Genomic DNA, 24,174 nt, shown 5'->3' on the forward strand with positions numbered 1-24,174 from the left:
TTTAGACTTAAAAATTTGTGGAAATTTGGGATTTTGAAGAAAAATCTAGAAATTGATATTTTGGATTTTTGACCACGAAATTGGACATGGAATTTGGAATAAAGTATATATTTAAGTTCATGGTGTTATGGGTAAATCTTATCTTCAAATATTTTTGGAATCCGGGCACGTGGGCTCGAGGGTTGCTTTTTCGATTTTTCGAGCGGAGTTGAAAATTGTTATAAATTGATTAATTATGAGTATTAGAGTATATTTTTATTGGGTTGCATCTTATTTGACTAGTTTTGGATTGGCGGTCACCGATTTGAGGTGTTAAGGTGGTGTTGGAGCCGGTTTTGGAACGTCGGAGTGAGGTAAGTCTCCTATCTAACTCTATGAAGGGGGAAAATACCCCCAGGTATTGTATGTTGATGTGTGCTACTTGTTGTGGGGTCTACGTACGCGCGAGGTGACGAGAGCCCGTACGTAGCCACATTTATGTTATTGTCCGGGTAGGCTTAGGTTCACATCATGTTGTAGCTGCACTATTTGAGCATTTTCTCGCCTATTAAATTCCTCTATTTTACATTCCCACTTTAGACTAGACTTGCTATTATAGAGACTTCATGAGTTCACGATTAGTTACCGAATAACTTTACTCCTCCTACGGCATGTTTTCATGATATATATATATATATATATATATATACTTCATTGAAAGGTTTTTATTAAAGAAATTGCATCTCACACGTTTATTCGTGAGTGGGGTCAAGGAACCGTCAAAGCTTCTTATTCTAATGGGATCGGGCCGTTCGCCTCGGCAGGATTATGTATTTCACTCTTATGGGATCGAGCCATTCGACTCGGCAGAATTATGTATTTCACTCTTATGGGATCGGGCCGATCTCCTCGGCATGATTTACGTACCACACTCTCATGGGATCGGGTCGTTCGCCTCTGCAGTTTAATAGATGTATCTATGGTTCGGGCCGTTCGACCCTCGACAGTGCACAGTTTAAATTTTTATGTTGGATCGGGCCGTACGCCTCGATATCTTCTATATCATATCCTCATGGAATCGTGCGTAATCTTTGGCAAGAAGCCAATGTATCTGTGAGTTTTTCCGATTTGAGTTATGACAATCTATCTGATGAAATCCACTATATCTATATATATGCTCCGGTTAAGGAGGGAATTTCTAATTGAGAGCTTGAGTTCTTCATAAAGAGGGGGATTTGTACCACCTGATTCATACTTGCTTATCTCACTTATTTACTCTGCCTCATATTTACTTACCTCTTTACTGTACTTGATATTATTGGACCACTAGTGAGTGTCGATGTCGACCCCTCATCACTACTTCTCCGGGGTTAGGCTAGATACTTACTGGGTACACGTTGATTACGTACTCATACTACACTTGCTGCACATTTTTGTGCAGGTACATATGTGACTAGTGGCCTTGTGAGAGCAGAGGCATGTATGCACGCGGGGAATTACGTGAATGGCATTCCATATTATGACTCGCAGCCAACAGAGTCTCCCTCACAGTATTTATATTTTTCCTGTCTAAGTTGTATTTTCGGACATATGTTGTACTTTATTTTTACTTCTTAGTTGATGCTCATACACTGGTGACACCAGTTTTTAGGGTAATTATGGGTTGTTCTATATTAAAATTATTAAAAATATTATTATTTACATTGTAGATTTCATCTTTTACTGTTTAATTGAAGAAAAATATAATTTCTAAAATATTAAGATGAGAACCAACTTAAATAGTTATTGTTGGCTTACCTGACAGTGGTGTCTGGCGCCATCACGACCTTAATGGATTTTGGGTCGTGACAATATGGTATTAGAGCGCTAGATTCACTTAGGTCTCACGAGTCATGAGCGAGTCTAGTAGAGTCTTGCGGATTGGTACAGAGACGTCTGTACTTATCTTCGAGAGGCTACAAGGTTGTTAGGAGCACTTCCCTTCTTGATTCCTCATCGTGCGAATTGATTCTTTTGAAGCTTGTACTTTTATTTCTTTCCTATTCAATCTTATGCGACGTGAAGCTCTTGTTATAGATTGGGAATCGGGAAATTGTCATGGTACTACAGAGGTGGTGCAGGATGTCTCTGCCTGCGTGTTTGATTGGGCTATTACCGTCGCCTTGCGGAAGGTCGTCCTGTCATTTCAGCTCAGCATCAGTATTTCCTATGGTTTTGAGATTTGGCATTGATTGTTATGATAATTCGTGCGTTGTTATCGCACCGTGTTTGTGTAATGGTAGGATGCCTATCTATGCGTCGAGGTAGTGAATGAATTGAAGGGAGGTTTTACTAAGTGCATGATTCAGAGGCTAAGTGTTTTATTTCCAGCGGAGGAAAGGCAATCGGACTATGAGTGTTTGGGTTGATGGAGTAACGAGACTTGGTATTTTGAGCGTGGTGGAGATCTCAATTATGATGTGGCGTCATCGCCCTTGTTAAACGCATTAAGGTTCGTCGGTGTTATGATTTTCTTCAATTTGCCTTTGGGGCAGGGTATTGTGGAATAGTGCCGGGGAAGCGGCTGTTAGAGATCGCGGTGTGCAGTGGTTCACGATCGAATCGGTGTTCCTAGTGTTGATGGTTCGAGAAGGATGATCTTCAGAGAGGCTTTAAAGTTGGTAGCAATCTATTGGTTCAAATGTTATAGAGACGGATTTTGATTCAAGGCAACAACTGGGCAGTGGAGGATGAGGAAGGACATGTGCAAGGTGTCTTGTGGTGGGTAAATTTCTGGGAGGCCAAGTGTGAGAAGCGGAAGTCGAGTAGTTGCTTAAAGGAGAAGGTTTGACCAAAGTGGGAGAGTGGCAGAGTATCATATGGGTTCTGTTGTAGGATAGCTATACGTCTTGGGGAAAGTTTAGAGTGATTTGGGATTTATGGTGGACAGTGACTGGGCCTACAGACTAATTTGAAATATTGGCTGCTATACTGAGGAAGGTTGGATACGACAGAAAGGAGTTGCTTGATATGAAGAGGGATGCAACATGACTTTGAATTTGAAATGTATTATCACATCCTTAGTTGATGTCATTGGGGAGCGAACAAACTTGTACAGCTGGTGAATGAGCACTGGATCAGGATGGTTTACTGATTTTGTGGTGTTGACGGAGCTTCTACGAAAAATTCTACTGGCTATCCAGTAACAAGTGGAATATGTGAATGTGGCTAGTGATTCAGAATGTTCACGAAATGTTTAACAGGAGGATTTCGAGAAATTTGGCAGGTCGATTGTGCGGGCTCATGACTATGAGGAAGGAGAAATAATGGTGGGTTCCGGGGTTATGTAATTGTAGCTTTAAGCTAAGTGGGAGAACCCCACCGTCTACAATTGGATTGCATGGTTGCCTACTTGTGAGGTTTCTGGTTATCAACATATTGGTGGGTTATTACGACTAAGGAAAGAAAATACCAGTGGTAATTTGAGCAAAGGATTGGAGGAATGTGTGTAATACTTGGGCCTTATCGGTTCATGTTCAGTTTTGAGAAGACTCAGAGTTTCTGCTTCTGGTGGAAGTAATTACAAGGGGAAAGAATTCAGTTGGGTGCTTCTTTGATAGGATGTTCACGTGCTGGCAGAGCGCTAGAGTTTAGCTTATACTCGGGACCAAGACAGAGTGGGTGACTCTCAACAGTGGTCCTGGTGGGTTCAAGAATTTGAGTACAGTGCCTAAGGAATTGGAATGTTATATGTTATCATTGGGTATGTGGTGAAATATTGGAGGAAGGGAATAAGTAGCTCCAGATTCACGAAAAGTCTTGCAGAACGGGTATACCAGTTGGCTAAGCTATTGAGCGCTTAAGGAGAAAATGAGACGGTTCATGGGTATTGAGATGATGTGGTCTCGTGAATTGGGTCACTCAGGATGAGTGTTGTTGGGTTTCGTTACGTTAATCAATGGACCTATTATTGTTTTTAAGGCAAGTTGAGAATAAATTGGAAGTTGAGGATCTAGGTTACAGTTGATGTCGACAAGAGTGTCAAGAGCTCAGATGAGCATGGAAGAATTCATATGTTTAGAGTAAGCTGGTATTGTCTTTAGCGTCACTTGAGATCGATGTCATGTGGAAGAGGCTTGGTGTATTGACTTGTAGATTTTTGACTCACTCTACAGAATTAGAACGTCTGGTGGTATAGATGTGCAGACCTTGCTACCTGAGCGGAATGGTCGTGGGAGCACGCCCCACGAGGAGATTTGTATAAGTGTGACATGTCAGTCACTTGATTGTTAAAGATTGAGACCGAATGTGGAGGTCATGGTAATAATGCAAGTGCGAGAGTTTATGCCTAAGAGGCATTATATTCCTTGGGGTGTGGACCATGTGAGTTCATTTTGGATTTGACGGTTGTTCTTATGAGTCGTGAATAGGTCATTGTGGGTCCTTGATGGGTTATTAGCCCAGTGCGGTACGATCAGAATCAGCTTGAGGTCCGTGGATGGATCTAAATGTGAATATGGGCTCTATATCAGGCCGGATGTGTTCATTCAGCATAACGTTATTTTCGGAGGGGTCTTCGGTCCTTGGATGATATTTTTGTTGTCGGCCCTTCCGTGTATTCTATATTATGCCAGGTGGGTTGTGGGGTGGTTTGATTATTCGCACTTGTATTGAGATCCCGTGTAATTGGTGGTGTTGTGAGAGCAGGATGGCTCTCGAGATACAGGTCATTTATTGAATCGTAGTTGTGCTTGATTTTCGTAGCGTATGGCGCTATCCATCTCCCCAGGATTTGTATTATGCACTCCGTGTGTTTGTGGTTGATATTCGAGTATTTCGTAGTTATGAGCATTTTAGCTCGATAAGTATTTTCTTATAGATTATTATGTGTGGATCGGGTGGCACGCCGCCACGGGTATTATGGTTGGATCGGGTTGCACGCCGCAACGGTATCATGGTTGGATCGGGTTGCATGCCGCAATAGTATGATGTTGAGTATAGTATCCCATATCTTCTATTGTGTGTTTTGCTTCTCATTTTTTTGAGGAAGGTCCATAATATCTTTTCGGTTGTTTAAATTAGTTACGTGGGTTGAGATATTCTTTCCAGAGTTCGTTTCCTTATGTATCACATTCGAGTTTATAGCTTGTTGGCATATTGTGGCATCATATGAGACTTTTGGCAACGTCGGAGGTGGCTTATTTCCCGAGTAGCTTGTACTGGGTAAGACGAGATTATTGGACCTGGAATCAGTGCGATCAGGTTTATATGAGGCACATTAAAGAGTAAATATCGATATTCAGTCCAGAATGAGGTAAGGGTTCTTGTCGGGAGGAGAGACTCCATGAGTTGTGATTCGGCAGGTAGTTATGAGTTTCAACACATCCTTTCTGTCGTGGCAGTGTTGCGAGGGCTGGGACGAGACTTATATGCTTTATGAGGTACGTTGCGGAATCAGATTCGTGGAATTTCGGCTATTGTTGTTAGGGGATGTCATTATGGACATGTGAATAATGTGGTGCATGGTGTGAATTCGGTAAGAGTATACAATCATGTATGGGTACATCGTGTAGTGATGGGTATGGTGTTCGTATGTTGGAAGTAGACATGGTAAAGAATTTCAGATATTGGAATTTGGCTCTAAGGCTTATTTGACTAGATAAAAGAGAGGATTTCCAGGTTTGCTCGAGCGTATGAGCTCAATGGGGTCATGGAGGCACGGGTAGGTGCACAAGGTGTTAAACAGTGATTTCAAACAACTCCAGAGTAGTTCTTAGCATGTTTGAGGACGAATGTATGTTTAAGTGGGAGAGAATGTAATGACCCGGCTGGTCGTTTTGAGATCTAACGCGTCGTTCGGTTGTTTGAGGCCATGAGTAGCTTCACTTCGGGTATTATGACTTGTACACGTGGTCAGAATTAAATTTTGGGAAGTTCAGAGTTGATATAGAAAGAGAATTCTAATTTCGGAAGCCTTAAATTGGAGGAATTGACTAAAGTATAATTTTTGAGTAAACGACCTAGGAACTGGGATTTTAAGGTTCCAACAGGTTCGTATGATGATATTGGACTTGGGCGTATGTCCGGATCGGGTTTTGGATGACCCGAGAGCGTTTCAGCGGCTATTGTAGAAGTTGGCATTTTGGAAGAATTTCATAAATTTGGGTTGAAGTGTATTTCAATGTTATCGATGTCTGTTTGGGATTTCGAGTATGGGAATAACTCCGTATGGTGATTCTGGTATTGGGAGCGCGTCTGGAAGTGGATTCGGAGGTCCGTAGGCCATTTTGGGGTCATTTGACGGAAGTTAGAAATCTGAAGGTTTATGAGAAGTTTGACCAGGAGTGGACTTTTTGATATCGGGGTCGGAATCTGATTTCGGGAGTTGGAGTAGGTCTGTAATGTTGACTGTAACTTGTGTGCAAAATTTGAGGTCAATCGGACGTGATTTGATAGTTTTCGGCATCGAATGTAGAAGTTTGAAGTTCTAAAGTTCATTAAGTTTGAATTAGGATGCGATTCTTGATTTTGATATTATTTGATGTGATTTGAGACCTCGAGCAGGTCCGTGTTATGTTATGGGACTGGTTTGTGCGATTTGGACAGGGTCGCGGGTGCCTCGGGTGTGTTTCGGGATGGTTTCGAATCATTTCGGGTTGTTTTGGATTGTTGTTGCTGGTGTCCTTCTTCGCGAACGTGAAGGAAGTCCCGCGTTCGCGTAGAGGAAATTGTGAGGCTGCTGGGTTACCCTTCGCGAACGCAAGCAAGTGGACGCGAACGCGAGGCAAGAGCTGGGCAACCTTCGCGAAGAAAGGGTCGCCTGGGCAGTGAGATTTTTAAAAGACGGGATTTGGCCATTTTCCTCCATTTTGTCATTTGGTTGAGCGATTTTGGAGCTCTTGGAAGGGAGATTTTCGTCATCTATGTCAAGATAAGTGATTCCCACCTATTGCAAGTTAAATACTTGGATTATATATGGATTTAGACTTGAAAATTTGTGGAAATTTGGAATTTTGAAGAAAAACCTAGAAATTAGTATTTTTGGATTTTGACCACGAAATTGGACATGAAATTTGGAATAAATTATATATTTGAGTTCGTGGTGTTATGAGTAAAGTTTATCTTCGAAAATTTTCGGAATCCGAACACGTGGGACCGAGGGTTGCTTTGTCGATTTTTCGAGCGGAGTTGACAATTGTTATAAATTGATTAATTATGAGTATTAGAGTATATTTTGATTGGGTTGCATCTTATTTGACTAGTTTTGGATCAGCGGTCACCGGTTTGAGGTGTTAGGGCGGTGTTGGAGCCAGATTTGGAATGTCAGAGTGAGGTAAGTCTCATGTCTAACTCTGTGAGGAGAAAATACTCCTAGGTGTTGTATGTTGATGGGTGCTAGCATTTTCTCGCCTATTAAATTCCTATGTTTTACATTCCTACTTGAGAATAGACTTACTATTGTAGAGACTTCACGAGTTCACGATTAGTCACCGAATAACTTTACTCCTCCTACGGCATGTTTCCGTGATATATATATATATATATATATATATATATATATATATATATATATATATATATATATATATATATATATATATATATATATCTCATTGACAGGTTTTTATTAAAGAAATTACAACTCGCACGTTTATTCGCGAGTGGGGTCAAGGACCCGTCAAAACTTCTTATTCTAGTGGGATCGGGCCGTTCGCCTCGGCAGGATTATGTATTTCACTCTTATGGGATCGGGCCATTCGCCTCGGCAGGATTATGTATTTCACTCTTATGGGATCGGGCCGATTGTCTGGGCAGGATTTATGTACCACACTCTCATGAGAGCGGGTCGTTCGCCTCAGTAGTTTAATAGATGTATCTATGGTTCGGGCCGTTCGACCCTCGGCAGTGCACATTTTAAATTTTTATGTTGGATCGGGCCGTACGCCTCGGCATTTCCTATATCATATCCTCATGGAATCGTGCGTAATCTTTGGCAAGAAGCTAGTGTAATATGTGAGTTTTCCTGATTTGAGTTATGACAATCTATCTGATGAGATCCACTATATCTATATATATATGCTCCGGTAAAGGAGGAAATTTCTAGTGGAGAGCTTGTGTTCTTCGTAAAGAGGGGGATTTGTACCACCTGATTCATACTTGTTTATCTCACTTATTTACTCTGCCTCATATTTACTTACCTCTTTACTATACTTGATATTATTGGACCACTAGTGAATGTCGATGTTGACCCCTCGTCGCAACTTCTCCGGGGTTAGGCTAGATACTTACTGGGTACACGTTGATTACGTACTCATACTACACTTGCTGCACATTTTTGTGTAGGTACATATGTGACTAGTGGCCTTGTGAGAGCAGAGGCGTGTATGCACGCGAGGACTTACGTGAGTTGCATTCCATATTACGACCCGCAGCCAACAGAGTCTCCCTCAGAGTATTTATATTTTTTCTGTCTAAGTTGTAATCCAGACATATGTTGTACTTTATATTTACTTCTTAGTTGATGCTCATATACTTGTGACACCAGGTTTTGGGGTGATTATGGGTTGTTCTGTATTGAAATTATTAAAAATATTATTATTTACACTGTACATTCCATCTTTTACTGTTTAATTGAAGAAAAATATGATTTCTAAAATATTAAGATGAGAACCAAATTAAGTAATTATTGTTGGCTTGCCTGACAGTGATGTCCGGCACCATCACGACCTTAATGGATTTTGGGTCGTGACAACTTATGTATTAGATTGGGCGAGTAATTAGTTGTAATAGAATATGTATTTTATATAATTACTTTTAAAATGGGTAAATACGGGTAATACTGTTTGATTATGTAGGTATATAGGGTAGTTTTCCCAAGATACACATCCTTATGTATAGTTATCGGGCCTAGGTTCCCGAATGGGAGTGATTGGTCCAAGTCCCCCGGGTTCTAGCGTGGCCCAATCTTGTCCTAATCTAGTAATCTACCACAAATGGGTCGATTCCAATCCTTTCTTTTGGTTATGAAGTCGCTTTAATTGAAAAGCAAGTCTATGATAGCAATAAGTCAAACGGGCAGGTGAGGCTATTCGCATAGTGCGCCAGCAGGTCACATTCCACGTTTATTTTGCTTAAAACTCCAACATAGATGTCGCTGTCTTGCTGGAAAAAAATATAAAAGATATTGCTCTCTTCCTTTTTTATTTCTTAGTTTAGGAAACATTTTGATAAAAGAATTTTTTTTATTGATATTTGGTGTTTACACATAATTATATTAGTGCATTATTGGTAAGCAAGATGATAATACACTACTTGCTAAGATTTTAACTCAGAATTTAAAAACAAACTTACATTATATTTTAATTTGTTCAAGTTAGAACTTTTTGAGCATGATTTGATCACTCGAATCCTAGTATTATTGTGATTTGTGAACTTTAGTTAGCTATATATTATGATTTATGGCTGGTTTTCTCCGACTAGTTCCGGGTCGAATCCCGGACAATCCACTTGCATATCGAAATTTTAATTCTGTGTAGAGAGTTAGTATTTTTCCAATTAACTTCATTAAAAAATTTATTTTTAACATCTATCCATATAAGTTTGCGGTCCAGGAATGGAGAATAAGTTTATCTCCAAACATCTCGATAATATCAGAAATTGTTGATATAACATTTCTCTCTATCCTTTTTATTTTAACACCATATACAGGCGATTAGTTTTTATAATACACTTTTCTTAAGGAATATTGAATATGATTAAAATTCTCTTTTAAAAGTAGAAATAGATCCTTAAGTAGAAAAAAACGGGCTTTCACTTGGCATTTAGTTGGTGCAGTAGTGTAGTGCTACGTAAGTGACACTTACACCTACCCCCCTCTCCTCTCAGTTGCATACTTGCATTGCAAATACTCAGGTGTCAAGAGCGATACCTTCGATCTATCTGCCCTGGGCATTAAAAGCTTTGGCTTTGTGTTAACTTTGAGGGCAAGGCAAGAATGCTGGAATTTTCCAATTGAAGTACCTTTCTTTCATGGTCTTATTCTCTTTACCTATCTCCATCTTTATCTTTTATTTTTCTATTATACTGCTTGCTGTAGATTTGACTTTTGATATCTTTTGCCTTAGCTCGGATCTGATGCATGCACAATAGGTAGATGGGAAGCTTTTTTCATTTTCAAGATTTTTCAAGATTTAAATTTTTGCTCTCTATGTTGATGTATAGATACATTTATCACGACCCATTATGCGATTTTGTCATTATTGATTGTTTTACTATTGTTTTGGTAAGTTTAATTGCATTTATTGTACTCACCCGTGTGTGGTGATTCTTGTGCTGTGTTGGTTGAAGTATGATGAGTATGTGTGCTGTGATTGTTTTCTGTTAAACATGAAATTTGTTGGAAAATGCAGAAATTGAGGGTTTCAGCTCATAGAGAAACTGCAATTCCAATGGGAGATTTCAATGGTGCAGAGTACATAGGGATTAATGAGGTTCCATCTCCCAGAGCAAATAATGCTAGAAAAGTTTCAGTCGTGCCTTTAGTTTTCCTCATTTTCTATGAGGTTTCTGGTGGTCCTTTTGGTGTTGAGGACACTGTGCAGGCAGCTGGTCCTCTTCTTGCTCTTTTGGGTTTCTTGATTTTCCCATTCATATGGAGTATCCCAGAGGCATTGATTACAGCTGAAATGGGCACCATGTTCCCTGAAAATGGTGGTTATGTTGTGTGGGTTTCATCTGCTTTAGGTCCATATTGGGGCTTTCAACAAGGTTGGATGAAATGGCTGAGTGGAGTCATTGACAATGCGCTTTACCCCGTTATGTTCTTAGATTACCTGAAATCAGCTATCCCTGCATTAGGTGGTGGGCTTCCTAGAACTATAGCTGTTTTGGCCCTTACCGTGGTTCTCACTTTCATGAATTACAGAGGGTTAACTATTGTTGGATGGGCTGCTGTTTCGCTTGGTATATTGTCAATTCTTCCTTTTGTGGTTATGGGGCTCATTTCGATTCCCAAATTAAGGCCCGAAAGATGGTTAGTGGCTGATGTACGCAGTGTTGATTGGAACTTGTATCTGAATACTCTCTTCTGGAATCTGAATTATTGGGACTCGATAAGTACTCTTGCTGGAGAAGTACATAACCCAAAGAAGACTCTGCCCAAGGCTTTGTTTTATGCCGTGATTCTAGTCGTTCTGTCTTACTTTTTCCCTTTATTGATTGGTACTGGAGCTGTTCCCCTCCAGCGTGACTTGTGGACTGACGGCTATTTCTCTGATATTGCGAAAATGCTGGGTGGAGTCTGGCTTAGAGTTTGGATTCAAGGGGCTGCTGCAATGTCAAATATGGGGATGTTTGTAGCCGAGATGAGCAGCGACTCTTTCCAGTTACTTGGTATGGCGGAGAGGGGGATGCTCCCTGAGTTCTTCGCGAAGAGATCTCGTTATGGAACTCCTTTATTTGGGATTCTCTTCTCAGCTTCTGGTGTGGTTTTGCTCTCATGGCTGAGTTTTCAGGAGATAGTAGCAGCAGAAAATTTCTTGTATTGCTTCGGAATGATCTTGGAATTTATTGCATTTGTATGGTTAAGGATAAAATGCCCCAATGCACAACGTCCATTCAAGATACCAGGGGGAACTGTTGGAGCAATCCTGTTGTGTATACCTCCAGCCATTCTCATATGTGTCGTTTTGGCCTTCTCTTCGATCAAAGTGATGGTTGTAAGCCTCATTGCCGTTGCAATTGGGTTGGTGATGCAACCATGTCTTAAGTTTATTGAGAAGAAGAGATGGTTGAAGTTCTCTGTTAGTTCTGATCTTCCTGATATTACAACACATGGATCCTTACTTCATTGATTCCGTAATAAGCAGTGACTTTATATGGTACAACTATTCCACTAACATGTCAGCAGTGGCACTGTGTCAAATTCTTATCATGGAGTGCATTGAAATAGAGCGAAATCAGTAGAAGTGGCTGTCAAAGTTTGGATGATCCGTCTCTTTTAAGGATCTTATGGTAGCTTTTAAACTTGTAAGTTTTATTGCCCTGCTCTTGTGCCTACTTGTGTTAGTGTCTAGTTGCTACGATGTCCAGAGCATATTGCAGAAGTGGTTTATCCAATGTTGGATGATCCTTTTCTCTCTAAGGATCTTATAGCGATAGATTCTCATCTTGTAACGTGTATTTCCCTGCACACGTGCCTGTTTATAGTTAGTGTCAAGTTGCATTAGTGATAGTCATTCAGGAATTGCTTCAGAAATAGACAGTGATTTTGTTTTTCCTGAATTGACTACATTAGTAGTGCAACGCACAGTGAGCTAGTAAGACTAATAATAGTAGAGGTGTAACTGAATCCATATGTTCACAAATGAACCGCTGTTATGTCTGTTTGAACTCGTGATGTTTATTTAACAAACAAACTCAAGACTTTTATTCACCGTACATACTTCAATATGGTATCCAAAGTTTGAACAGAGAGATATCCTGGGTTCAAATCTTACCATCATAATGAGACTTCACAAGACTTCTTTTTCATTTACACTAACGTATATTCACATAGTCGAGAATGCAGATCGCGTCTATAGATTTGAAAATGATGAAGGATTCTAGAGTCTCAACTAGATATAAGGAATTTATTGATGGCAACAGCTTTGCCCCTAACCCTCCTAGTAGTCAAAAGATGATGCCGCAGCTCAGCCCACGTAAAAGATACATATTTTCTAGGATTGGAAACCGGATCAATAAGCTGAGGAGGGCATTCAATTGTTGCACTGCTTGTTGGATTCAAGAAATATGCCATTGATAGCCTTTGCTTTTCCTTATTCACCACTGCCCTGTGTATAACACTCTTTAACCTTCCATTTGTCCAAGCCTGCAAGAAAAATAAAGGTTCAATACTTTCTTGAAAATACACAAAAACATGTGTGTTTGGTATGACAGAATGTTCTGGGAAAATGTTTTCCTTCATACCAAACATACATTAAGAAAATTGCAGCCTGATCATTGTAGTAATTATGTTTTTTTTTTTTTTGAGAGAGAGAATGACCTCAAGGGTGTCACCAATATTGATGACAAATGAATTGGGAAGAGGGCGAACTCCAATCCATTGTTTGTCATCCTTGAGGATTTGAAGGCCACCAACATGGTCTTGATACAATATGGTTAAGGTTTGTGGATCTGAATGGATCCCTATTCCTACTATCTTCTCTGGGAGGGGACAAAGGGGATATTTGCTTATCCTGAATATAGTAGCCTCCTTTTCTTCAAAGTTTTTGCTGAAGAAGTCATCTGCTAGACCTAATCCATGAGCCAACATCTCCATTATAATCATTCCTAGCTTGTCCATCTCTTTCATGTACTCTATCATTGCATTGCTGTTCAGTTTATCAGAATCAAAACCAGCAAAATCAGCATTTTTGGTAAGACTAGTTAAGTAAATTAAAGTTTACTCTCTCTAGCAACTTAAACTTAGATGAGCTGGTCACACAATTTAACATGGTATTAATTAGAGTAGGTAGAGGTCCTATATTCAAATTTCACATTTTACTGCCACCTTTCTTGAAAAGAAATTTTCACGTGCTTGTCTCATCAAAATGAATCAAGCTCGCACAGTAGGACTGATTGATGATATAAGTGTTGTATGTGTACCTAAATGGGTGGTATTGGTCACCGTAGACCTTTTTTGCGAATTGGACAACCATTTCAGGTGACTGAAGCAGCTGCAAGATTTCAGCCCAAGGCAAGTTTTGCTCATACTCAGGGTTTGAAGCGTAATACCCCAACGGCAAGCTTGATGTTCTGCCACCTTGGAGTTTTTGTTCCATCGGAAGATCAAAAAGCTCGTGCAAGCGACTGGTATAATTCTCAACGATCTCACTAGGTACCCCATGATCCACAAGCTTAAAGAATCCCCATTTTTCGCTTGCTTTCACCATATCTTGGCAGACATTTTCGTATAGTTCTTGATTCTCCCAAATACCATTAAGACTAATCACTGGAATATCGCTAATTACATCTCCGAAATCATCATGCTTTAGTGCAGGCCATTCTTCCTCAGACCATATGAAATCTTTGACTTGCATTTTGTTGCCGTTCATTGAAAGTGTCTCAACATGTTCTTCTTCAATTCTAGGTGCCATTGTAATTAGACTATTGTTGTGCAATAAAGTACGCGCTATAGACTAGAGATTTGTGACTTGACATGTTTTGTGTCTCTGTGCATACAACCCCTTATGGCCCCAACTACTTAATATATACAGAAATTTGAGGTGTCCTTTTTGCGAGAGATTTAAGAAAAGAAAAATGGTACTATCTATTGCATTGTCGAGGCCATTGGTTTCTTGTTGCCACCAATGTGCCGAATAGCAAAGATCTCTAGGATTCTTCGGCACTAAGTTTATTTGGAAAATGTTCATTAATCAAAATTCATGTTTAAGCAAATAAACACTACGAATCTCAACCAACAGAATGAAACAATAAATAAAACATCCGCATGTCAATGATCTTGAAACTCTAGTACAAATAAATATGAGCATTACAATGATCACGACAATCTAGTACATATAGAGTACAGCAGTCTTAATAAAAATAGTATATAGGCATGACCTATGATATGTTAATGTCTAGCTAAGAGATCAGTTCAAAATTTGAAATAAAAGTCAGCCCGATGCACAAAGTATTCCGCGTCTACACAGGATCCGGGGATTGGCCACACACCAAAGAGTGTGATGTAGATAGCCTACACTAATGCAAGCATTAATGACTGCTTCCACGTAGTTCAAAATTTGAAATGCTCAGCATAAATATAGGAACTATAGTGACTTTGGCTATGCCATTCAACTAGCAGTCCTTATCCTCTGGAGATGCTTCAACATTCAAGTCAAAGGGTCTTGCCTTTCCAGATTTCGTCGGGGAACTTTGTGTCTCTTTGGCTGCAACAACAAGAATCAGGCTCAGTTCCAAATAAGTCAGGATCGGTTATATGAATCCTTAAACATATGTTCCGCTTTATTAAGTCAAGATTAGCCATAATTTTTTTATATTTATGGTAGGACGGAGGAGGATTAGTTGGGAGGGGAAAAACCTCGAGAATTAGCTCGACATGTCCTAGCCAAAGAAGATGAAATGAGATCTTTTTGCAATCTCGTTGAATCATGGAACATCAATGTATTGTGCAGCTTCATCTCTTCTGGTAGTGGTGATTTGACTTTATGAAAACTATAATTAGCAACCCAGGCGCCTATGCGTTCTGATACTGATGGAATTACCAGCTTTTCTACCTTCAAATAGTGAAGGACCTGCATCAAATAAGATCATCAGCTCAAAGTACTTCTCAGCTATTGCTAGCCGTCCATAAAAAGTGAGAATAAATAATAACTTGAAAATAAGACAAGTTACCAGCTACGATATGTTAAAACATATCGATATAGTATAAAATTGAGATAAAATTCTTACTGATTCAATGGTAACCATAAGCTCTCTGCACATTCCTTTTCTCCTATATTCCTTGTTTGTTGCAATGAAGGGCATTTCAGCAAGCTTTGTTCCATGGATCCTTAGAATATTAACTAGATGTTTAGCTCAAAAAAAGCATACTTATGACAATCTGATGCTAAATCTGGTTTAAGAGAGATATATAATATACCTTATGGATGCTGCAGAAATGATTTCCTCATTCTTTTCTAAAATAATAGTGTAAAAACCCCTGAAATTCACCCTGTTAAAATTTGACCTGCAAGAAGTTTTCATTAGAATATAAAAAAGGCAGCCCGGTGCACTAAGCTCCTCTATGCGCGGGGTCCCGGGAAGGGCCGGACCACAAGGATCTATTGTACGCAACCTTGTCCTGCATTTCTGCAGGAGGCTGTTTCCACTGAACCCGTAACCTTCTGTTCACATGGCAACAGCTTTACCAGTTACGCCAACCTGTGACTTCTTTCTATGTTTCATTAGAACATAGAAAGAATTAAACATTTTATATATCCTTTGTGCAATATATGATGAGAGACTGTAAATTACCCACAGTTGTAGACCACACTTTTAATGACATCAATTCTAGTATGTCTGTCTGTAATTTGCTCAAAACAGTCTTCCATAAGTCTTCGTGCCACGGCTAGCTTGGAATGGCATACAGTTCTTTGATAATCGTCTTCTATATTAATCCCAGAGCCATCATCTGTGTTCTTAAGTACAGTCCATTTGTAGCTTTCTTCGAGCTCATGTTCAACACCAACAATGCTCCTCTCCAAATTATCATAGACCTTCACAATTATGATTCATTTCAAAAGCATCTTAGTTATCATTAGCAACTAATAAGACTATTAGTCCTTTATAAGCACAAGGTCAATGTGTATTTCTAAGTCTAATATAGAGACAGAAAATGATAGGTGATTTCTTCTAATATGTCCAAGCCTTAGTGGGCAGAGTTATTCAATACATGTGCTCGGTGGCGGAGGCAGGATTTCCGCTAAGGGGGTTCAAAAGAGAAAAAATTAAAAGAAATTGTGGCCAGTGGGAACTAGCAAACTCACAAAGGTTTTGAAGCCCCTTGACCATTGAGCGATGCTTTTGGGCTGTGTCAGGGGATTCAAAATATAATATATAGTGGCACAAAATGGATTTTGCGTTATATGTATACTGTAATTTTACGGCGAAGGGGGTTCTTCCGCCCCCTAAATCTACCGCTGCCTGTGCTGGTGGGAGGTAAACGTACTTAGACACCACCGTTATAGAAAAAAATAAAGTTTCAAAAGTACAACTCTATCAAAATTAACTGCTTTATGATATTGAGAGTATTACCTCATTGCAGCTATTGTCACAGAATGTGCCTTGTGGGTGGTTGTTAATGTCTATGCTGATTTTCACTCTGGCTAGATGGCACTCCCAATGATCTGCAGAATAAGGGATATTGTTTTATTTTAAGTTGCAATTCCTAGAGGAAAAGAGTTTGTACCATGGAACAAGAAACTCAAAAGAGTACAGACAGGAACTAGAAAACATTTCTTACATTTTTTCTCACACTGAGAACATTTCAGCAAATAATCATTTTCATTAGCAGGATCACCACAGAATTTGCAGACACAAAATGAGCAATACCACGACCCTTTAGGAACCTCCTGCAATACAGAAACTATCAGTTTCAATATGATTTAACCCCAAGATAACTATGTAGTGAAGGGGAGCCTTGTCGCAATACTAAAGTGTTGTTGTCATGTGACCAGAAGGTCACGGGTTCAATATATGGAAACAACCTCTTATAGAAAAAAAGGTTGCATCATTAGATTCAATATGATCCAACCCGTCCTCGAACCCTGCACATAGTGGGAGCTCAGTGCACCGGACTGCCCTTTAGATATAACTATGTAATAAAAGAGTTTGATTTTGTTACCTCTAGTCCCAAGCACTTAACATAATGATATGTAGTGCTGCATTTGTCACAACATATTAGATCACCTCCATCAGCACAAATCATACAAGCATCATCAGAAGAGTCACTAGCATCCTCCTTGTTTTCGATCAAATTAAATCGACGATAATTACGTTCTTCTGGAAGATCCCAAGCTTGAATCATGCAAGACAAGAGAGAAGAGCATGTTTCAGCAATGAAAATTTTCTCATAAGGTTTACTAGATGTTCCTCCAGCATGAGTACTGAGCCGAGGGTCTACCGGAAACAGCTTCTCTGCCTTCTTATAGGTAGGGTTAAAGTCTGCGTACACTCTACCCTCCCCAGACCCAACTTGTGTGACTACACTAGGTATGTTGTTGTTGTTGTTGCCGCCAGCATGAGTATAAAAGCCTGCTACTGTGAAAACATTATAGCAACATGAACAAAGTATGCCTTCTTTCCTTATTTTCCCCTGCTTTGTTTTTGGCTCCCCTTCTTCCATGACAAAAACTTTTGCATTTTCTTGAATTACCTTACAATCTATTAGCCATGAAAGTATTGTTGTTCTCCTCTGTCTTTGGCCATTTCCTTTTCTTGAATTCCTAGTTCTACCTCTCGTTGCTCTTTTTCTTCTTCCCCATTTAAACTTTTCCTCACTTGAAACATCAGAACTTTGATTATTCTCAGATGAAGATGGTTCATCTATAACATATTGCTCCTTTTTCGATTGGCACTTTCGTTTTCTTCTTGTCCTCATTGAAGAACTTTCAGGATTTGTGTCATCTTCACTGAGATAGCCTTTTATGGGGTTAGCCAAAATGTCTTTTTTTGCCTTTTTCTTTGGTAACTTTGCACTATAATGCAAGTCACTGCTACTGTCTGAAGATTCTGGACTCCAAGAAGAACTAGAACTGCTTTTCTGTTTCTTCTGTTTTCTTGATCTTCTAACCATTTTTTCAGGTATATAAAAAGCTCTTTTGACTTCTTTTCCTTTTTCCTTCTGCCTTTGACAAGAAACAAAAGGAAACAACTCATAAGGAGGTCAAATAACAGTTGTTTTATGCAAAATTTTCCAGAATAAGAAATGCATGCATGAAACATAATAAATGGTGATTTGTTACTCTTTTCACAATGATTCTTGTTTTTATAAATGCAATTGATGCAAATTTTATTGGAATGGTAACTGAAGAGGTAGAAAGAGAGAGTAGCTGTCCTGCTCAAATTACGACACTATATTATAGTGACTATAATTAGTGTCAACATGTTAATCAAAATTTTGCGTAAATTGGTAAATTAAAGTTCAGTTTGGGTATTCTTATTTCTCGAATTCAATCCAAGTATGGAAAAATGTGTTGCACAATTAAATTGTTTACAGTTTGTTGCTCTATTTTGATTCATTTTGTTGCCTTTTGATTTACTTGTACCCTTGGGATATAGTACAATTGAAGAGTGGATTTTGGGAGTGGTGAGTAAGTTCTGCGTGTGTACCAGACCAATCAATTATCCAATTTCCATAAATATCCATATTAATAAATTGCTCTATTCAGTTTAATATATATGACATTCTCTCCATTTTGATTTAGTCTAAAATATTTGATACAACAACAACAACCCTTACCCCTACCCTGGGGTAGAGAAGCTGTTTCCAATAGACCCTCGGCATCATTCCAACAACAACAACCCAGTATAATCCCACTAGTAGGGTCTGGGGAGGGTAGTGTGTACGCAGACCTTACCCCTACCCTGGGGTAGAGAGATTGTTTCCAATAGACCCTCGGCATCATTCCCTCCAAGAACTCCCCACCTTTCTCTTGAGGTGACTCGAACTCACAACCTTTTGGTTGGAAGTGGAGGGTGCTTACCATCAGAGCAACCCACCTTGTCGTCTAAAATATTTGATACAGTATGTTTAATATTTTAGCTAGTCACCTTTAAGAGCAACCCACCTTTAAGAATTCAAATTCATTTAGCTAGTCAAATTCTAAATGTTGATGTTAAATTTTCTTTATCAAACGAACTTTTTGCCTATTATTTTTATATTTTTCACTTACCATTAATATGATGTTTAAGCCAAATTAATATTTTAAACCTCATGTTTAGTCGAATGCATTACCTTTTTATTTGGATATGTGAAGATGTACTTATAATCTGACCTAATAATTGTTTTAAAATTTATACATCGCTAAGTTTCAAACTCCACCTAATTACTATCATTTTTTTTTTGTTATATAAAGTCAAAGTTTTGGCTGTTAATTTTGACCTATAAATATGTAAAGCGCTAAACATAGTCAAACATAGGCAGGTCAAGCAACTTATAAGTCCAAGTGAAAAACATCAGTCGAATTATTTGATATCTAAAAATAAAAAGATACCTTAATCAATCTATTGAAACTAATATGCAGATTTAGTGTGTCATATAGCATTTCAGCACATAAATTGAAACAAGAGAATTGAAATGAACCTTTTTACCTAATGTTTTTTTGTGATTCATTCTCAATGCTGATTTTATTCAATTTCATTGCATACATTATCAAATACATAGATAACACATTGTACAAGTAAAATCAAGCAAAATTAACAATGAAAATCTCACCAGGAAAGTAAATCTTCTTATCAAACCCACCAAAATTGAAAAATCTATGAATCTCCGGTTATCGATAGAGAGTTGTACTCCAAGTTTGACAATAACTACGAGAAAGATTTTGTAAGATTAGAAATGAAATGCGTTTTGATGAACAACGGTAAGTTTTATACACCTAAAATAAGAGAAAATTATTTCGAATGTAATCAGAAAGAGATTGTCAAGAGAGCGACAGAATCTCCTCTTATTCTTAAGTGAAAAAACCTTTTTACCTTAGAAGAAAAGAGCGGGATAATTATTACGTTCACAAAATTCAATATTACTCTTTCATACTTTTTATATTAAAAATATTAATTGCATTTATTTTTTCAATTGCATATCAAAACAAGTTATGGATTAAGTAGTCACGACTCACGAGTTCAGAAGAGCCCGCGCTAATAATGTTAATAAAAAAATAACACTGTATAACCGCTCTCAAAATAATAGCCGAAAAATATATATTTTATATACTTTTACGCTAACGAATATAAATAGTTTATGACGCATGCTAAAGTGATCTTTGCCCAATATTAAATAATGGCTCAGTATTGATCTTTTTTCTTTTAATGTTTTCCTTTTTTCTTATTTAAGTAAGTCAACGTAGTAAACTACATTTAACTTTCTAAAATCTTTATTGTTTAAGTTTTGAAAGTTTATCCTTTTTTACCTCTACACAATTTTGGAAAACTAATTAAAACATAAAGTTAGCATTTCGACATAAATTTGATTGAAACTTGAAAAAATAGTTTTTGAAGTTGTGTTGAAAAATAATTTTTGAACTACCCGGACTTTAGCATTAGTAGTAGCTACGCACGGACTCTCATCACTTCGTGCATACGTAGCCCCCACAATTAGCAACAATTATTTAATTTTAATTACCTATGAGGTAATTTCCCCCTCACAAGATTAGACAAGAGACTTACCTCGTCTTGCTCCAATTTAATCCACTATAAGGCCTTTTCCACGATTATCCAACTCTGTCTGGCTCGAATCTAGCCAAAATAATTCGATACAATCACTAAAATTTATAGAAATCAATTCCATAAGAAAATACTACATTTTTAATAAAAATCCCAAAACTAATTAAAATTTTGTCAATGGGGACCACATCTCGGAATCCGGCAAAAGTTACGAAATCCGACAAGCCATTCAATTACGAGTCCAACCATACTAGTTTCACTCAAATCCGACTCCGAATCAATACCGAAATCTCAAAAAAAATTGTTTCTATGAGATTAATAAAAATTTTCCAAATTTAAATCTCAAAACACTAATTTATGGTGAAAACAATGATATACTTGTATATGTAGACCAAATCCGAGTTAGAATCACTTACCCCAATGTTTTTCCCTTAAAACACTGACAAAAGTCGTCTCTGCTCAAGCTCAAGTTCGTCAAAAATGGCAAATGGGACGAATGTCCTCTTTTATAAAATACCCAGGCAGCCTTAGGAAATTGGGCCTCGATTGTGGCCCTCGAGCCTGGGATTTAGTCATGGCCTCGATCATGGCCTCGATCATGGGACTTGGTCATGGCCTCGATCAGGCCTCGAGCCTGGGACTCGGTCATGGCCTCGATCAAGTTCGATCTTGGGTCTTGATCCTGGCCCTCGAGCCTTGCCTTCGATCATGGCCCTCGAGCTGGACCTTCGATTGTGCCTTTGATACTGAGCCTTGCCCCTGGCTTCGACTCAGGCCTTGATCATGGGCTCGATTTCTAGGTTCGATCTGGGGCTCGATATCTGGATTCGATCTGGGGCTCGATCACAACCCAGGATATTAAGCAGAAGGAAAAATTGCAGCAGCTTTTTTAAGTCTAATATTTGATCCGTTAACCATCCGAAACTCACCCGAGGCCCTCGGGACCTCAACCAAATATACCAAAAAGTTCTAAAACATCATACAAACTTAGTCGAACCTCTAAATCACATCAAACAATGCTAAAACCGTGAATCATACCCCAATTCAAGCTTAATAAAACTAAGAGTTTTCAACTTCTACATTTGATGTCGGAACCTATCAAATCAACTCCGATTGATCTCAAATTTTACACACAAGTCATAAATGACATAACGGAGCTATGAAAATTTTCGGAACTGGATTCCGACTTCAGTATCAAAAAGTCAACTCATCGGTCAAACTTCAAACTTAAATTCTTGTTTTTAGCCATTTCAAGCCTAATTTAACTACGGACTTCCAAAGGTTCCGAACACGCTCCTAAGTCCAAAATCACCATACGGAGCTGTTGGAATCATCAAAATTCTATTCCGGGGTCGTTTTCTCAAAATGTTGACCGAAGTCAAACTTAGCACTTTAAGGCCAACTTAAGGAACCAAGTGTTCCGGTTTCACCCCAAACACTTCCAAATCCCGAACCAACCATCCCCGCAAGTCATAAATCATTACAAGCACATACGGGTTTAGGGAACGGGATTCTAAAAGTTAAAATGACCGGTTGGGTCATTACATTCTCCACCTCTTAGACAAACGTTCGTCCTCGAATGGGTTTAGAATTATACCTGGAGTGCTGAATAAGTATGGATATCTGCTTTGCATGCCTTCCTCGGCCTCTCAAGTCGCTTCACCGACTGGTTGGCCCCTCCACTGGACTTTTACTGTAGAAATCCTCTTGGACCTCAACTGGCGAACTTGTTTATCAACAATGGCAATTGGCTCCTCTTCATAACCCAAGCTATTATCTAGCTGAACTGTGCTAAAGTCTAACATATGTGATAGGTCGGCATGATACTTCCGGAGTATAGATACGTGGAAAACCGGATGAATTCCCGATAGGCTGGGAGGCAATGCAAGCTCATAAGTAACCTCCCAAACTCGTTTCAACACCTCAAATGGGCCTATAAACCTTGGGCTCAACTTGCCCTTCTTCCCGAATCTCATAATTCCCTTCATCGGCGAAACCTTCAAGAGAACTTTTTCACCTACCATAAATGATATATCACGCGCTTTCTGATCCGCGTAATTCTTTTGTCTGGATTGTGCTGTACGAAGTCGCTCCTGAATCAACTTTACCTTTTTCCAAGGCATCCCTTGCCAAATCGGTACCATATAACTTAGCCTCACCTGGCTCAAACCATCCGATAGGTGAACGACATCGCCGACCATATAAAGCCTCAAATGGAGCCATCTCGATGCTGGATTGGTAACTGTTATTATAAGCAAACTTGGCCAAAGGCAGGAAACGATCCCACTGACCTCCAAAGTCGATCACACATGCCCTGAGCATATCCTCCAAAATCTGAGTTGTCCTCTCTGACTGTCCATCGGTCTGCGGATGAAAGGCTGTGCTGAGCTCTACACGGGTCCCTAATTCACTATGTACTGCTCTCCAGAAATGTGAAGTAAACTGAGGGCCTCTATCTGATATGATGGAAATTGGCACACCGTGCAACCGAACTATCTCCTGAATATAAATATGGGCCAACCTCTCTGAAGTATACGTAGTCACAACAGGAATAAAATGTGCCGACTTAGTCAACCTGTCAACAATGACCCAAACTGCATCAAACTTCCTCAAGGTCCGCGGCAACCCTACTACAAAGTCCATAGTAATTTGTTCCGATTTCCACTCTGGTATATTCATCTGCTGAAGTAGGCCACCTGGCCTCTGGTGCTCATATTTAACTTGCTGGAAATTTAGACACGTAGATATATGTTACAACCCAAATTCTCATACCATAGATCACGTAGTAAGTAGTCGATGTAAATCCAAGAAGATATTATCTTTGAGATGATAAGAAGTTAATCCTATTGGTCTTAAACGATACAAGGGTGTATAAGAGTGGTTAACAAATATTAGAAGTTAAACGAATCAAGGATGTTGTAACCCGTATTTTCGGGTAACACTAGAGGTGATTAACTGTCCCAAGAGGTCTTGTTTTAATGTATTTGAATCATATAATATCCGCATCATAAGTCTTGAAGTCAAGCGAGTTATGAAATAAAAGTCGATAAAAGTTGTCGCAACTTAGGTTTATAATTTTACTTAAACTTTAGGTCAAATGTTACTGTATTTTTCTCCCAATGTGCTTGGAATTATGGGGTGATCTACCTATCAAATTGAAGATCTATGAGTCTAGTTTCCAACGCATTAAACCGTTCGTTGATACGATCTCGGAATAGAGAGATATTCGCATTTTCGCGAGAGTGCGCCAAGCTGCTCTCTATGGGGCCCACAAAGGCGGTTTAAGACATTTGG

At 39.0% G+C, this 24,174-nt stretch overlaps 3 protein-coding genes across 4 annotated transcripts; 1 reads left to right on the forward strand and 2 right to left on the reverse strand.

Moving 5' to 3' along the window:
* Positions 1-9,770: 9,770 nt before the first annotated feature.
* Positions 9,771-12,348, forward strand: LOC104093632 (probable polyamine transporter At1g31830). Of its 2 annotated transcripts, none has more exons than XM_009599403.4 (2): positions 9,771-9,990; positions 10,368-12,348. In XM_009599403.4, the coding sequence occupies exons 1-2, from the start codon at positions 9,988-9,990 to the stop codon at positions 11,808-11,810; spliced, it is 1,446 nt and encodes a 481-aa protein (XP_009597698.1). In that variant the 5' UTR covers positions 9,771-9,987; the 3' UTR covers positions 11,811-12,348. The 2 variants fall into 2 exon arrangements, with proteins under 2 accessions (XP_009597698.1, XP_009597699.1); XM_009599404.4 differs by having other exon boundaries at positions 9,771-9,974.
* A 91-nt stretch (positions 12,349-12,439) lies between these two features.
* Positions 12,440-14,093, reverse strand: LOC104093633 (gibberellin 20 oxidase 1-like). The gene is made up of 3 exons (XM_009599405.4): positions 13,603-14,093; positions 13,001-13,328; positions 12,440-12,826 (listed from the first exon to the last, which is right to left on the reverse strand). The coding sequence occupies exons 1-3, from the start codon at positions 14,091-14,093 to the stop codon at positions 12,569-12,571; spliced, it is 1,077 nt and encodes a 358-aa protein (XP_009597700.1). The 3' UTR covers positions 12,440-12,568.
* A 700-nt stretch (positions 14,094-14,793) lies between these two features.
* On the reverse strand, positions 14,794-18,292 carry LOC138898047 (increased DNA methylation 1-like). The gene is made up of 9 exons (XM_070184078.1): positions 17,342-18,292; positions 16,961-17,069; positions 16,753-16,844; positions 15,973-16,214; positions 15,789-15,842; positions 15,599-15,685; positions 15,409-15,508; positions 15,038-15,251; positions 14,794-14,885 (listed from the first exon to the last, which is right to left on the reverse strand). The coding sequence occupies exons 1-9, from the start codon at positions 18,290-18,292 to the stop codon at positions 14,794-14,796; spliced, it is 1,941 nt and encodes a 646-aa protein (XP_070040179.1).
* Between the last annotated feature and the right edge of the window lie 5,882 nt (positions 18,293-24,174).

Source organism: Nicotiana tomentosiformis, chromosome 8 (assembly GCF_000390325.3).
Source record: "Nicotiana tomentosiformis chromosome 8, ASM39032v3, whole genome shotgun sequence".
NCBI classification, from domain to species: Eukaryota; Viridiplantae; Streptophyta; class Magnoliopsida; order Solanales; family Solanaceae; genus Nicotiana; species Nicotiana tomentosiformis.